The sequence below is a fragment of the Rhodnius prolixus genome, unplaced genomic scaffold (genome assembly GCF_049639745.1).
Source record: "Rhodnius prolixus isolate KJV_2025 unplaced genomic scaffold, Rpr scaffold_5, whole genome shotgun sequence".
NCBI lineage: Eukaryota > Metazoa > Arthropoda > Insecta > Hemiptera > Reduviidae > Rhodnius > Rhodnius prolixus.
The window spans coordinates 38,668,182-38,683,650 of NW_027411624.1; the positions used below are offsets into that span (position 1 = coordinate 38,668,182).

Genomic DNA, 15,469 nt, shown 5'->3' on the forward strand with positions numbered 1-15,469 from the left:
ATTTCTAAATTATTGTATCTCACTATAAGTATTCACACTAATATCAATAACATATTCATCGGTAATATCAACAATTTAAGAGAGAGATTTTATTAACTTTTATTTGAAGTTTATGGATATACTCTACAGCATTAAGAACGTTGTAAAAATAACGAAGCTGAAAAGAATTGGTTATTTGAAATTGACCATTAGAAATTATAATTCATCTTTCTTAAAATATCTTATTGAACGGGTACATTAAACGAAATAAAGTAACATTAAAGAAAGTCATTGGTCTTAATTTCAAACAAAAAAGAAAGCTAGTATACAACGAAAAATTTAAAAATATGTATTTAAAACAGTTTTTCGTAATATTCATATAGGTTATTAAAAATTTTAACTGGTTTTGTTAAATGTAATTTGAAAAAAAATTATATTAGCGTTTTAAATAAAACATAAATTGCCCACTTACATTATATTTAGGTACTGCACTCCAAGATTGCATCCAAATTAAAACCACTTGAAAACACTGTTAAAACTAATTCTACCACACAATTTAGAAGCACAAGTTTTTAATTTTTTAAGATGATTTATTTCAGGCAGACGATCGCGATAACAAGGGATAAATCACAAAACAAGAAATGAAAAGAATTTTTTCAAATCAAGGGCAGTATGGCGGCTACTAAATTACTGAACTCACCTGGCATCTAGCGGCCAGAATAGGAAGCTTAACTTAAGGGAAATCTATAATTTTTTAATTAGGACATTAATAAGTTAATTTTGATATAAGTACAAAATAATTTAATTTAAATTTATATACAGTAGACAAAAATTTTTACAACCATATTTAAAAAAAAATTAGAACATTTAAAAAATATAATATTGGAATATGGCAACACTGCTTTTATCCATCCACTATTGTGAACCCGCTAATTTTCACTCGTAAACACTGAAACAAATATAACCAGTTCTTTCTTTTATAACTTTTTACTTATTTACAATATAAGGTAATTTACTAAAATACATTCAATTTACAGTGCAATATTAAAAACTATTTCAAATAATACTTTCTTACCTTTTTAAAAAAATTAATATTTGCTGAATCATTTGTCAGCCGCTGAAACACTTATTTTATCCATTATATCGTCAATTCTACTTGTTAATGTATCAATAACTTCTGCCGAAATGAAAAGATGATCTTCATCTAAATCTTGAATTATAAATTTCTTTCCAATTGCTAAAGTTTCATCCAAATGTATTAACAATTGTTTCATAGCTGGATCACTGTTAACAATTTCAGAATCACAATGTCAAAAAGAAAAGGAGTAAGCGCAGAAGAAAAACGAAACAGAATGCTTCAATTATTTTATGAAAAAAAGGAGTTTTTCCAGTTAAAGGTTAGGAAAGTTACTGATAATTCCTTTTTAGATATCGTAAATATAGTCATTATTTAATAAATTAATGCAAACTAACCCAATTTAATTAATTTGCAAAGGAATTGGAGAAACTAGCACCAAAAGAAAAAGGTATAATAGCACAATCAGTGAAAGATGTGGTACAAAGTCTTGTCGACGATGATATGGTGGATTCCGAGAAAATTGGCACCTCAATTTATTTTTGGGCTTTTCCAAGGTAACCAGTTTTATAAGAAATAATTTAACCACACTATGACAAACATTCTTTCAATTAAGATATCATTTTCAGTAAAGCTAAACACACAAGAAAACGACAATTGAGTGATTTAGAAGAGAAATTGGAAATAACAAAGAAGCAACTTAAGAAACAAAAAGAAAATTTGAATCAAGCCCAGGTAAAATTTAGCATAAACAAATTAATATTCTTGAAAAGTTTGTGATAGGCAAATTGATATCAATAAGGTCACTGATATGAAAAATTCTTGAAGTATTGTGATTCAATGTAAAGTAAGATAATTGCAGCGTGAAACGAAGTTTGGGAAAAAGTGGTTTTAAAAATAATGTTCAGCCCTAAAATAAAAAAATAGAGCAGTGGCTTTCTCCGTTCTTGAAAGAATTCCTGTCAGACGTAGTAGCTACTAATGTGAGAACAGCTCGGCTGAAGTGATATGGGATTTGTGACAACGACACAATAATAAAGGCTTATTGGGGAAGTAGAATAAAGGGCAGATTCACAAGAGTCGGCTAACTACAATCGAATAGCACTTCTCTCAATTAGTTGTGAGCGATGCAAAGTGCCTTGCTGTAAACAAACGGAATAGATTTTATTTTTTAATTATATAAGGATCTTTTTTAAACATGTATGTTTACCCTCAAAAGGCTGGACGAGAAGACAATCCTGAAAGAATTGAAACTTTAAAGGAACTAAAGAACCAAAAAGAACTAAATCAACAATTATTGCTAGATTTACAAAAATATAAGGATAACGACCCAGACACATTTGAGAAAGCAAAGAAAGAGATTGAGGTAATTAACCTGATCTTGTATCTATTGTAAGAACCTTTCAACTTGAACCTTTAATATTATTGTACTTTCTCATTTCAGTTACTTAAAGAAGGAATTAATAGATGGACGGACAACATATTCTCTTTAAAATCTTGGTGCAAAAACAAATTCAACATTGAAGAAAGCATCTTGGAAAAACAGTTCGGAATACCAAACGACATGGACTACGTAGATTAATTTACTTACCATTTAACAAGCACTCCTTTGGTTACGTTTACCATTATTGAATAAGTTTAAACAAAATAGAATTATATCAATATTTCACTAGATAATTATAGAATATAATGTAGCCTCTAAGATAGAGTTTTGAGATAGGTTACTAATGTTTAACCTTACTCAAGAGAAGGTTTTTTTTGAAGCAGTGTTGCCTTAGTGTATTAATTTTCTTTTTCACAATTTTTTAAATAAAAGACTGATTTCTATTTTAAATTTTATCAAAAGTGGTAATAAGTAATTTCCTTTCCCATACAATTAAATCTAGCGATAATTATAAAATGTTGTTGTGGTTGACCACAATTTCCTTTTGTTCTTTTATATAAGCGAAGAAATGAACTTTAGTCAACCATTTATTGCTTAATCAAAGCATTATTTAATAAAATAAAAATGTTGAAGTTAACATTGTTAGTGGTGTTCTGTGTAGTACAAACATTTTGTTCGGATAGCTTGTTAACATGCCCACCGCCAACGTTAATCCCAGTCTGCAGGATTACATGCAAAACTGACACCGAATGTGCCGATTTGGAAAATGAGATGTGCTGCCCGACTGCTTGCGGTGGTTCACTTTGTCAAAGAGCGGTCACGTTGAAAGTTAGAGAACAAGGTTAGTACTGTTTCCATCATGGTCGTCTGTAGTGATTATTTCAGTAATTTTTTTTACAAAAAATTATTGTCTATAATATTAAATGCCCATGTTTACCCAGAGTAATATCTTGCAATTTAACAACAGCAGAATAATAGACATAGTTACTCATGGATGGGAGATGTTCGTTTAAGAGATCATTGCGTTAAGTAACAAACTTACTACTTTCAAGTGATATTTGTAATCAAATTATTGCATATACTTTAATTACCGAAAAGACTTGCATAAAAACGAAAGTTTATTTTCAATTAAAGAGGCCTAAAAATACATTTTTATTTTTTAATGCAATAGGCCGAGAATCAGCTTTGCACATCATGCCCCTTAAATTGTCTTTTTCTAGGTATCCCTACTGCTCAATGTCCTACGGTAGACAAAACATTCCGCAACGAGAGAACAATATCCGCAAGGCTAGAGGCCTCGGATCTCGCATCTTAAATTAAGAAATAAAATATGCAAAAAAGATAAATTTAAATAAGAAATGAAAAATAATTTGTTTAAGCGCATTCCAACTAACTTTAAGCATTATTTTGTCTACAGTAGTTTTTTTTTTTTTTAACATTTCAGGTCTTAGACCAGGAACATGTCCAAAATCACCATCTGGTCCGTGGATCTGTTCCAACATGTGCAGCACTGACAGTGATTGCCATCGTAAAGACAAATGTTGCCCGAATAGATGCGGTGCTATGGTATGCCAAAAGCCAGAGTTGGATGTATCAGAAAATGAAATACCTTCTATATTCTGAAATGCTTTTTTTTGAAAATTTCTGTGAATTTCAGAGAGTTAATTGAAATAAAAAATAGTTTAAAATCTTATTTTAAGGAAGTTGTTTTTATCTTTTTACAAAATTACCAAAAAAATCCATTTAAATTGGGACAAGCTTTTATCCGATTGAATCATTTATTAAAAAGCTATTCCTGTTAAAATACTGATCGAATAGAGAGTATAATGGTAACGAGTGGACGAAGTGGCAGCCTCATAAAGCTCTTCCAAGTTGCTATCTGTATCCTAACCACGAATGAGACAGCTCTTCCAGCAGAACTAGACAACTTTTCCAAAGTAACCAATAGAAACCACCAACAGCAAAATTGTGTACTTCGCAAAAATTCAACCGAGTAACACAGAGTAACTCTTTATTCATAACTTCCATCGCTTCAATGTTATGGATGTAAGTGCTTGAGTGAACATCGGAAATGATTATTTAAAGAGAAAGTCCCTAACGAATACAATGCAATAATTTGGAGTGGATACTCAACATGAAAATAAATTTATTATTAAAAAAATTATAATAATAGAGCTTAGCCCTCTGGGTGATTTCACAAAACTGTTATTGACAGGTCATACTTCGGATTGTTAGGGTGAGTTATTTGAAAGTACTCAATAGTTGCAGCCGGCTAAGTACTTTACTTGTTTTACTGATTAAAAAAAAAAATGAAAACAACTTATTGCCAGTCATAAATAATTCGTATAAAGGACAAAAAACTCTTTTGAAATACTTATTAGACAATAAATTCGTTTAGGTTTTCATGTTTACACTCTACATTATATTAAATTTATGTACTTTTTTTTTAGATTGAACGAATAACAGAAGAATATTCTTAATTATCCCGTAAAATGTTTATATTTTTAACAAATTCTCACAAATGAAATAGGAAGGGCTCATAAAGTGGAGAAAAAGAGACCGACAAGTGGCGCAACTGGTGAACATATTACAAACTACTGCCGCACATGCCTGGATTTCAGTGTAATGGAGGCTGCAGTCCGAAATCGATATTGACGTTTATTCTCCTAAAATTGTTAAATATTTTCCAATTAGCTGGCTACAGTGCATTAATAAATATAAGGAGATATATCTACTTTATATGATAAGATTTGTTAAAAGCATTTTCAACATAAAGTAGAAACATTTAAATACTGAAATTCTGGAGTAAAAATTTAATAGCTGTACGTTAGAACATTAGGAAAAAAAACCTCTAATTTTCTTTAAATAATAAAAATATTCTTTAATTAATGATTCTTTTTAAAATGAAAGAAATAACCAAATAATAAGGTTTAAAAATGCGTCGATAATAAATCTATCGATTCTAGACAAATCGAACGTTGACTGAGCTGTATACAGAAGTGGAGCAGCAGACAGGGTTTTGTGTCTTGTGAGGCTAAGTTGCTACAACTAGAACCTTAGTGTACATTTCGACTCGGTAAGAGTTTAGTAAGTAAATAGATTTCTTAGATATAGTGACGAAATTAAATGCGAATGCTAGTTTTCATTTGTATTTGTTAAAGTGAAGTGAATTATTTGTGCAAAATCTACGGCAAATAAAAAGAAAGAAAGAAAATATCTTAAATAAATACTAGAAATCTTTCATTATTTACATTCAACAGGATTATTTAAGGTGGGTATATTTTTCAGTTTATTAATGGTTGAATGAATAATAATATTGTATTTGTTTTAAAACCAAGGGAGTGATCAATTTTCTGTTATTTTAGAAAATTTAAATGGACCTGGGCTGAGTTTTGATTATTTAAATTGAAACTTATAAGAAACAAAGAATTTAAAAATTACATTAGGAGCAGTGATTTTTTACATAAATTGTAATTTATTTTTAATAAAATCATGAAAAGATATATTTGCTTGTGCCCTGAATAAGTTAATTTTTTGTTAGGCACATTTTAGCTTTTAGTAATGATTTATTTTTTTAAAAAATATTTCTATAAATGAAGTATCAATCAAATCACTCGAACCAACAGACGTAATGCTGAGAAAATCTTTCATTTTCCCCTTTGATTCATTTAATTTGTGAATATGAGAAACGTTATGTGTAATAAGCTCTAATGATAAATTTCCTCTCTGATTTTAATAAAGGGAAGCCGCCTGTGATGTGTACTGATTGATTATTTCCTTCAATTCATAATTGGAACACTTAAATATGATTTAAAGGAAGTCTAAGAAACATACAAAAAAATCAGCTCTTTCATAATATAAGATTTTTATCATGATTGGTTTAAAAAGAAATAAGTTATCGCTATTTTGGGATTGCCTAGGTTTCGAATTCTTGTCGTTAAAGATTATATATAAGCTAAATTTTTAATTTTTATTAGAAGCATTTATGATTGCAGTCCTTTTTTGGTTAGCAGTTTAAATTGAAACAATACAATATTTGTAATAATGACCTCTTTACACTTAGGGGAAACAATATCAGTCTTAACAGAAACATAAATCTATTTACAGTTTTGCTTAAACAAGTAGACTATAGAGTCCTGTTTTGATGGTAGACATAACGGTTTATTGTATAATGAGGTGAGGTGCTTGGTATTCTGACGTGAGCAGCACGTTTAAAGGGTGCCTATTGCTTTTATGAATCTCAATATATTCAATTCTTTGGATTTCTATTTGTTGAATATTCTTTTGGTTTAGTTACGTAAAAAAAAGAGAAGGTTTAATCTTTAAATGCTTTTTCATGTTGTTATTATTTGTTAATTATTATAGTTAGGAATAAATGCTTTAAGCGGGGCTTTTTTTTTAAAAATTATATTCTGCAAAAGTGAGAGTTCTATTTGACTAAATTAATAAGGGCTACCTTTGAGATAAAAAAGTGAAATAGCTGATAGTGGAAGTGGTATTGTTGTTTTAGAGATTTTAATGTGTCTAGATCTAGGCTTTTAATGAACTGCCCAATTAGGTATTAAATTTTGAATTCTAAAAAAGGTACATATCCATGGAGGAACAGACCAGAAGCAGATTAGCGCTTTTTCATCAGTAGAAGATCCTGTCTTTCACTGATTTTCCAGGAATGGACAGTTTCATACCAAGTATTTTTATGAAAGAGCTTCGCGGGTTGCTAGCAGTTGGGAAATTGATAGGGTTTTTAATAATGCCTTGTCTTTTTTTACAAATATCTCTTAGGTCATTGTTAGATTGTTTACTACTGGGCATTGTGGTTTAAAGAGAAATCTTTTCTTGATGAGGCCAACCAATCTTGAGATTGATTTTGAGATTAGGAGGTTTAAATCGTTTGGTGTAGGAACTTCTATTTGTTACCGGTATTTGCCAATAAAACCAAATGAACTGCCACCTAAAAGTGGCTGTAGTGTTTATCCAGAAAAAGCATGGTAATTAGTTAAATGTACTGGATTCGAATGAAAGAAAAGAGTTCATACTGTCACGAAATTTTGAAGTCTCGTGATTTTTGTCACTTATAACGAAATATTTTTGGGCCCACTGAGAAGTCACGGGATCTGTATCCTCCAGATCAGAGTATGTAGTTGGCCTTATTTAAAAAGGGAAGTCTGAAGTTGGCTAAGCAATTTGGAGCAATATGGAAATGAGGGAATCGTCTCCAAGACTGTTCCTAGTTAATCCAGACAGAAGTAGAAACTGAGTGAAGCGGCTGAATAGTTTTTTTGAGGCTGTTAAAAGTGAAAAGATAATAGAAGAGCCCCTTAAGATTCGAGAACCCTGACCTAAAAGATTCTTGGACTGTAGCGCCCCCAAACAAGTGGAAGAACAATATCGTTTTTATGTTAATTTTTTTTTCAATTATTGTTTTTCACGAAACGTCTCCATTCATTTTCTTTGTAATGTAATAGGTTGCATACTTACAGGTTTTGTTATGAAGCAAACTTCATTGCAAGGGAGGTTTTTTTAAGTACCTTTTGTCCAATACCAGTTATAACAGCTGTAAAAGTTCTAAATGCATTTATATTTTTTTCAAAAATGCCGAATTGAAAGATATGCTAAACGGTTTTTACATATTTTTTTTTTTCATTTTGTTTCTAAGGAGTCGCCTCAAAATTTCCATTTGAACATTTTGTACATTAGGCCTTTATTTCGCCTTTGGTTTTAACCTTTCTTCAGGTTATATTGATTTTTAAACAGCGTTCTGACTAAGCTGTGATGTCACGCTTTCTACTACAGTGAAACAGATGTTACAGAAGTCAACAATTGTAATGCAAATTCCAAGTCTTAATAAAATTTAATGAGATAAAGTCATGAAGTGTTTAAAATAAGAGTACTAGATTGTTGGAATAGTTTATTATTAAAACCTCCACATTTATCTGTAAGTGGTAGAGGAACAGATCAGTTAATTTTCTAATCAAAGTGGCAGAGACGAATTTAGTATTTTTTACGCATTAAATTTATCGCAAAACTTCAGGTTATCTTGGGACCTGATTATTAATAATCTTTTGGACAGGTTGGTTCCCAAACCGAGCCGAAAATCCAGGTGGATAAAACTAATTATCATTTTAAAAGCGTTTCCTATAATAAATCTAAATTGAACAGAACATTAACTGAATTAGTACTATTTTTTTTTTTTTTTTTTTTTATTACCGCTCTGAGTAATATTAAAGGAGAAAGATTTTTATGAGCAATTTCATGGTGTCTTGTTAGTCGTCTAAAAACAAACTCCAATATGACGTTTATAGCATTATCGGCCAGTGAAAGAGCAATGCTCTGCCATTCTCGTTTGTACGCCCCCTCCGCTATCCTTGGGTTTTTAGGTATCTCCCCTCCACTGTTGGATCTCTCTATTTCTTTCTCACGAACACGCTGTTCTTTGTCACTCATTTTACCACCTTAAAAGTGTAACCTTCCCCAGCAATATTATATAGTATTAGTTTTATATACATATCTTTATTTTTATGATGAAAAGGATTCAAATATTTTTATCTTTACTTGTCGTACTCCTGTTGGAGTATTCCCTTACCCAAAAAGAAAAGTTTTTAGCGCATGTCTGTGCCTGCTTATGAGTACCAGTATATCTTACAAATAAAAGTTGGTTGTGAAAACTTAGAAAACTAGGTATCTCTTCATGATAATATTGTAGCTTCGCATACCTAAGGGCTTTGACTGCAATACGTCAGCCAGAGCTTGTGACTTTACTGGACGTTTGTCGGGGATTTTTCATTAAAAAAAAATTGTTTCAAAAGTTTGTCAAAACATGCAAAAAAATGTTTAAAAACTCCTGATCATCTTTTATGGCGTTCAAACTTTATTGTGGATTAGGAGCTTAAGAAGAAGAAGGAGCTCTGTGCAAAGCTACGCTCTGAACCTATCTACCTCCAGTGGTAGGCAAAGTTCTTGTCGGTGCAATTATTTATCGAAATTCATTTCTGGTTAGTTCTTGGATAGCGATTAGAGTACAGGCTTCCCTGTGCGGGTTGCATTTCAATATTGTGCAAACTATTTTACTGTTTGTAAGAAAATAATATAAACTCAAATGTTTAGGAGTTATGAGGAGAATTTGTGAGGTTAGAACTTGGAGAATATGATCACATCTGGTTTATTTTTGAATACCTATTTCGGGCAACCGAATGATTCGAGTTTTGAGATTGGTGTATTAAGTAGAGTATCCAATAGACTGGGGGGGGGGGCCCATCTACTAATTGTAGATGCATAAACGTATTTATTATTTCTCTTGTGTAAATTAGCACCGAAATGTTATACTAAAAAAAAAATACATTTAGTTGTGCTTCATTATCTAAAATATAATCATTTGATAAAGTTGAAAGTAGGTTATCTCTGAAGGTGACGTAAGATGCTGCGAATTTCCATTAAGAGAAGATAAAAGCACCGTCAGATCTTTTATTAAAGAAACCAAAGGCTTTGTTACTTTAGATTTCCCGCTTTCCTAATGGCATTTTTCTCTTTTTTTTCCATTTTCATTAATTCTAACTCTGGTTTTGTAGCGGTAGGGTTCCAATTTTTTTTTGAAGTTAAAAAGAAAACCCTAAAATCATTGTTAGTGGAGAACATTTTAGGCAATAAATTTACTAGGGAATTTTGGTATGAAAATAATGTGGAAAGTTTGAGGAAAAATATTGCCTGGGAAAAACTTTTTGAGGCTCACTTACTTCGGCAGCAGATCTTTCACATTTTCGAAGGGAAAAAGCTCGGAAAATTGCATCTGTTGAGTGGCAGTTTCCATTTGAAAGAAACGACAAACCCAAAATGGTTTCACCAATATTTTGTATCTAAAAATCTTCGTTTTGTGTCACCGCTGCTTGGCCGAAAGAGGATGGGTCATTTCTCTTTGCTAGGTGTGCATGCTATGGCAAACTGGACTCCGAAATCCTGACCTTTGGTTCCTTGGTCACCCTGAGAAATAATGCGCAAATACGACTCTGCTGGAGAAAATTCTTGACCTTGTAAAAAAAAAGGAAAGGGTTCTGCAATTTTCCTGCTTTCTCTTTCACAGAGATAAACAGTTTTTCCGATTAAAACTCAATCCCGAAAAATTTGACTTGATCTCAGTTCTTCCTCTTAATTAAGATAAAGGAAAAAGGAACCATTATCTCCCATTAGTTCGCTACAATTTTTTTTTTCCGGAACATATTTTTGTTCTTGCCAAAAATATAAAATGATGATGCTAAAACTCTTCTACAGCTGTGCATTTCTGAATAGAGAACAGCAATCTATCGTACTTAAGAAATAAACGTTCTTATCTATGATTGGCCCCATGCTGGTACAATCTATTAGCATTTCGAATCAATTCAACCGTGTGTATATTTAAAAGAGTAATGTTGGCCCAGATCTATGGAATATCAAGACTAGTAAAATGGATTCAGATCAAAATAAAAATAATAATCCACTTGACTTCAATTTTTTTTAAACTAAAATCTGGTTCAGAATTTTAAATTAATTTTGATAGTAAGTATTGACGTCATAGATTGAGCAAACACACTTGTGAATATCTTGTTGAATGCAAAAGTGTTTTCGTTTGAACTGAAACCCTAATCCAGTGGGTGTGTGTTGTTTAATTCTCAATCTTCTTCTTCTATCTATCTCCACGTTCTGTTTAAGTATCTCTCTCTCTCTTTGGAGTTGTATCTGCGTTTATTTTTCTAGTATTGTCCATTAGTTAAAACTATTTGCAAACCACTACTGTTTCAGCAGATAATACGAGTGGGCTGGAATACTTCATTTAGTGATCTAAAACTATGACAAGAGCGCAGTGATGTTGTGGGAGCCAACAGTTGGTGTACTCTGATGAAGGTGGAGTACGCGACAACAAAGTAATTGAAACTATTTCCCAAAAAAGGTGCCACGGTAGCCGAGCGGTTATACGCTAGACACGCAAAGCTAAGATGTACGAGTATTGCTGGTTTAGTGGGTTCGATTTCCCTGGTCTAAGCCTTGGATTTTATTTAATGGTTAATATGAGAAATTTACAGTAAAGTATGTTAGGCGGTTATAGGCTAGACCCGCAAAGCTAAGATGTACGAGTATTGCTGGTTTAGTGGGTTCGATTTCCCTGGTCTAAGCCTTGGATTTTATTTAATGGTTAATATGAGAAATTTACAGTAAAGTATGTTAGGCGGTTATAGACTAGACCTGCGAAGCTGATATGTATTGTTGGTTTAGTAGATTCGATTCCCCCGGTCTAGGCCTTGGATTTTATTTAATGGTTAATATGAGAAATTTACAGTAAAGTATGTTAGGCGGTTATAGGCTAGACCCGCAAAGCTAAGATGGATTAATGGTTTAGTGGGTTCGATTCCCGGTCTAGGCCTTGGATTTTATTTATTGGTTAATATTAGAAATTTACAGTAAAGTATGTTGGGCGGATATAGGCTAGACCCGCAAAGCTAAGATGTATTGTTGGTTTAGTGGGTTCGATTTCCCTGGTCTAAGCCTTGGATTTTATTTAATGGTTAATATGAGAAATTTACAGTAAAGTATGTTAGGCGGTTATAGACTAGACCTGCGAAGCTGATATGTATTGTTGGTTTAGTAGATTCGATTCCCCCGGTCTAGGCCTTGGATTTTATTTAATGGTTAATATGAGAAATTTACAGTAAAGTATGTTAGGCGGTTATAGGCTAGACCCGCAAAGCTAAGATGGATTAATGGTTTAGTGGGTTCGATTCCCGGTCTAGGCCTTGGATTTTATTTATTGGTTAATATTAGAAATTTACAGTAAAGTATGTTGGGCGGATATAGGCTAGACCCGCAAAGCTAAGATGTACGAGTATTGCTGGTTTAGTGGGTTCGATTTCCCTGGTCTAAGCCTTGGATTTTATTTAATGGTTAATTTGAGAAATTTACAGTAAAGTATGTTAGGCGGTTATAGACTAGACCTGCGAAGCTGATATGTATTGTTGGTTTAGTAGATTCGATTCCCCCGGTCTAGGCCTTGGATTTTATTTAATGGTTAATATGAGAAATTTACAGTAAAGTATGTTAGGCGGTTATAGGCTAGACCTGCAAAGCTAAGATGGATTAATGGTTTAGTGGGTTCGATTCCCGGTCTAGGCCTTGGATTTTATTTATTGGTTAATATTAGAAATTTACAGTAAAGTATGTTGGGCGGATATAGGCTAGACCCGCAAAGCTAAGATGTATTGTTGGTTTAGTGGGTTCGATTTCCCTGGTCTAAGCCTTGGATTTTATTTAATGGTTAATATGAGAAATTTACAGTAAAGTATGTTAGGCGGTTATAGACTAGACCTGCGAAGCTGATATGTATTGTTGGTTTAGTAGATTCGATTCCCCCGGTCTAGGCCTTGGATTTTATTTAATGGTTAATATGAGAAATTTACAGTAAAGTATGTTAGGCGGTTATAGGCTAGACCCGCAAAGCTAAGATGGATTAATGGTTTAGTGGGTTCGATTCCCGGTCTAGGCCTTGGATTTTATTTATTGGTTAATATTAGAAATTTACAGTAAAGTATGTTGGGCGGATATAGGCTAGACCCGCAAAGCTAAGATGTATTGTTGGTTTAGTGGGTTCGATTTCCCTGGTCTAAGCCTTGGATTTTATTTAATGGTTAATTTGAGAAATTTACAGTAAAGTATGTTAGGCGGTTATAGACTAGACCTGCGAAGCTGATATGTATTGTTGGTTTAGTAGATTCGATTCCCCCGGTCTAGGCCTTGGATTTTATTTAATGGTTAATATGAGAAATTTACAGTAAAGTATGTTAGGCGGTTATAGGCTAGACCCGCAAAGCTAAGATGGATTAATGGTTTAGTGGGTTCGATTCCCGGTCTAGGCCTTGGATTTTATTTATTGGTTAATATTAGAAATTTACAGTAAAGTATGTTGGGCGGATATAGGCTAGACCCGCAAAGCTAAGATGTATTGTTGGTTTAGTGGGTTCGATTCCCCCGGTCTAGGCCTTGGATTTTATTTATTGGTTAATATTAGAAATTTACAGTAAAGTATGTTTGCTCCTAATTGGTAGTTAGACGTTTAAGCCCCGCCTGAAAAAAATAGGCGATTACTTTACTATTTTCCAAAAAGAGTCGCAAAAGAAAAAAAAATGAATAATAATCTATTCCAGTATAACAACTCGATTGGTCCAAAAATTTGGGATTTTAATTTAAATTTTTAATTTGTATAAAATATGGGACAGACGGTGAGGCTATTCACCTCACTTAAGTGCCAATTTAGAGGAAAACTTGCCCCAATTTTTCCCTAAAAGTGTCGTTATATGATTTGCAAGAAAATTTGATTGCGACAATTGCAGAAAGAAAAACAGTAATTCACGACAGAAAATAAAATGGTGAATTTTAACTGTTGGATGTTTGTCAACGTTACGCTTTTTCGTGCACTTTTTTTGACGATCAACCCCTTATACAAAATGTCCTACCCGGACAGTTTTAATTATAGTGCCAGAATTAGAAGTGTGAGGATTCCAATAAAAGACTTGAAAATGTTTTTACAAGGGAACTTAATAGATCTCCCCATACAGGATACTGGAGTCCTTACAACTGATTGTTAACCCTTCCCACTTGTAAGGTTTACTTTGTTGTTTGTCTTTTTTTAAATTTTTTTGGGGCTTCACATAATTAATTATTATTGGTCGTTATTTAGTGTTAGTGGTATGAATGGAAGATATTTGTTGGTTCAGCGTTTTACTATTTATAGATCGCGTGTGTGTACGTGCGTGGTAATTGAACTCCCACTATTAGGGTGGGGGGATCAGAGAGGTAGTCCATTAAGGAAGAACTAGACAAGAGAACATCGACTCTCTACTGAGAGAGCTCGCCATGCGAGGCCAAACATTTTTTTGGAACGTTGCCATCTTGCACAAGAATACCACCAGCTCTCGAAGAGTCTGATGTGTCCGGACCAGGAGTAGAGCTCTCTCTATCTCTCCCTTATAGCAGCTTGTAGCGTATTATTCATCTGAAGAAATTGTAAAAACTTGGCTTAAAATGGGTAAGGAAAGGAGTGGGGACATTAATATTATTACGTATTATCGTTGGAGTAGTTACTTGTGCGGGAAGTAGCCAGCTCATCGCTACTCCAATATACTGAGTGCTCTAAACCAACTGGGATGAGGCTAACAGTGTAACCACGGGAAACCGCTCTTATTCTATCTTTTCGCAGCTTTCATCTTTCTAGAAGGGAATCCCTAAAAGGCGGGGGTAGTCCCGGAAATAGTTCTCTTCCATTCTAGAAAAACTGGATTACGATCGCGTTAAATTTTCGTTTCTATGTTTTCACAAAGAAAATTGAAATCCTTTGAGTGTGTATTGAGCTCATAAACGGAAAAAGGCAGAAAAAAAATTCTGTAGACCTGGGTTTTGGTTGTGAGGAATGTCTTTTTTTTGTTTGTTTTTAATTCTAGAGAAGTGTCTTGAGATGTGTGATTGGGTTCTGGGAGACCTGAAACGTCTTTTAACTCCGGTAGATGCAGAGACCGGATACGATTAGTCCATCGTCCACGTTAGTCCCATCCATTTTACACAAAATAAAGGGTGTATGCGGAGGAGTGGTCGAAACTTGGGGAGGTGATTCAGCAGCTCAAATGCAACAAAAAATATTCTCTTCACTTTGGCCTGATTCTCAATAGTGTCCAAGAAATTTGCATTTTTAACTTTTCCGTCGATATTCGCGTTTTCCACCATAAAAACGGCCGTAACTTTTCTATCCTTTATCCTACAACAAATCTGCTCATTCCAAACGAAAGAGCATTAAATTTCCTATAAATTTGCTCAATGTAGAGCCTCAAAACGTTTCTTATAAACAATGGAATTTTTACTTTTTCTGTCCAGGAAATAAGTTCTCGATGATTTCTGTCAAAATTTTCAACTGCATTTTTTCAATGATTAATGAATCTAGGAGTCACATAATTTGCAGAAAAAGTTGTGCATTTATTGAGCTTCAAGACCGTATGATTTTTTTTGGTTTTTAATGAAACCCT

The 15,469-nt window shown here is 33.0% G+C and overlaps 5 protein-coding genes across 6 annotated transcripts in view; 3 read left to right on the forward strand and 2 right to left on the reverse strand.

Annotated features, from left to right (window-relative positions):
- LOC141458338 (uncharacterized) overlaps nucleotides 1–15,469 on the reverse strand; it is a 192,291-nt gene that overhangs the window by 115,119 nt on the left and 61,703 nt on the right. The window lies entirely within an intron of this gene.
- Nucleotides 758–2,788, reverse strand: Tfb5 (transcription factor B5). Its single transcript, XM_074136199.1, has 3 exons — nucleotides 2,646–2,788; nucleotides 1,055–1,263; nucleotides 758–928 (listed from the first exon to the last, which is right to left on the reverse strand). Exons 1-2 carry the CDS (start codon nucleotides 2,678–2,680, stop codon nucleotides 1,083–1,085), a joined length of 216 nt encoding a protein of 71 aa, XP_073992300.1. The 5' UTR covers nucleotides 2,681–2,788; the 3' UTR covers nucleotides 758–928; nucleotides 1,055–1,082.
- LOC141458331 (meiotic nuclear division protein 1 homolog) lies at nucleotides 870–2,899 on the forward strand. The gene is made up of 6 exons (XM_074136176.1): nucleotides 870–986; nucleotides 1,280–1,376; nucleotides 1,475–1,611; nucleotides 1,684–1,789; nucleotides 2,274–2,420; nucleotides 2,499–2,899. The coding sequence occupies exons 2-6, from the start codon at nucleotides 1,287–1,289 to the stop codon at nucleotides 2,634–2,636; spliced, it is 618 nt and encodes a 205-aa protein (XP_073992277.1). The 5' UTR covers nucleotides 870–986; nucleotides 1,280–1,286; the 3' UTR covers nucleotides 2,637–2,899.
- On the forward strand, nucleotides 3,008–4,131 carry LOC141458335 (whey acidic protein-like). Its single transcript, XM_074136181.1, has 2 exons — nucleotides 3,008–3,279; nucleotides 3,883–4,131. Exons 1-2 carry the CDS (start codon nucleotides 3,063–3,065, stop codon nucleotides 4,059–4,061), a joined length of 396 nt encoding a protein of 131 aa, XP_073992282.1. The 5' UTR covers nucleotides 3,008–3,062; the 3' UTR covers nucleotides 4,062–4,131.
- krz (beta-arrestin protein kurtz) overlaps nucleotides 5,447–15,469 on the forward strand; it is a 246,672-nt gene continuing 236,649 nt past the window's right edge. The window contains exon 1 of the mRNA XM_074136111.1: nucleotides 5,447–5,709. The gene's annotated coding sequence lies outside the window, so the exon portion shown is untranslated. The remainder of the gene's footprint in view (nucleotides 5,710–15,469) is intronic.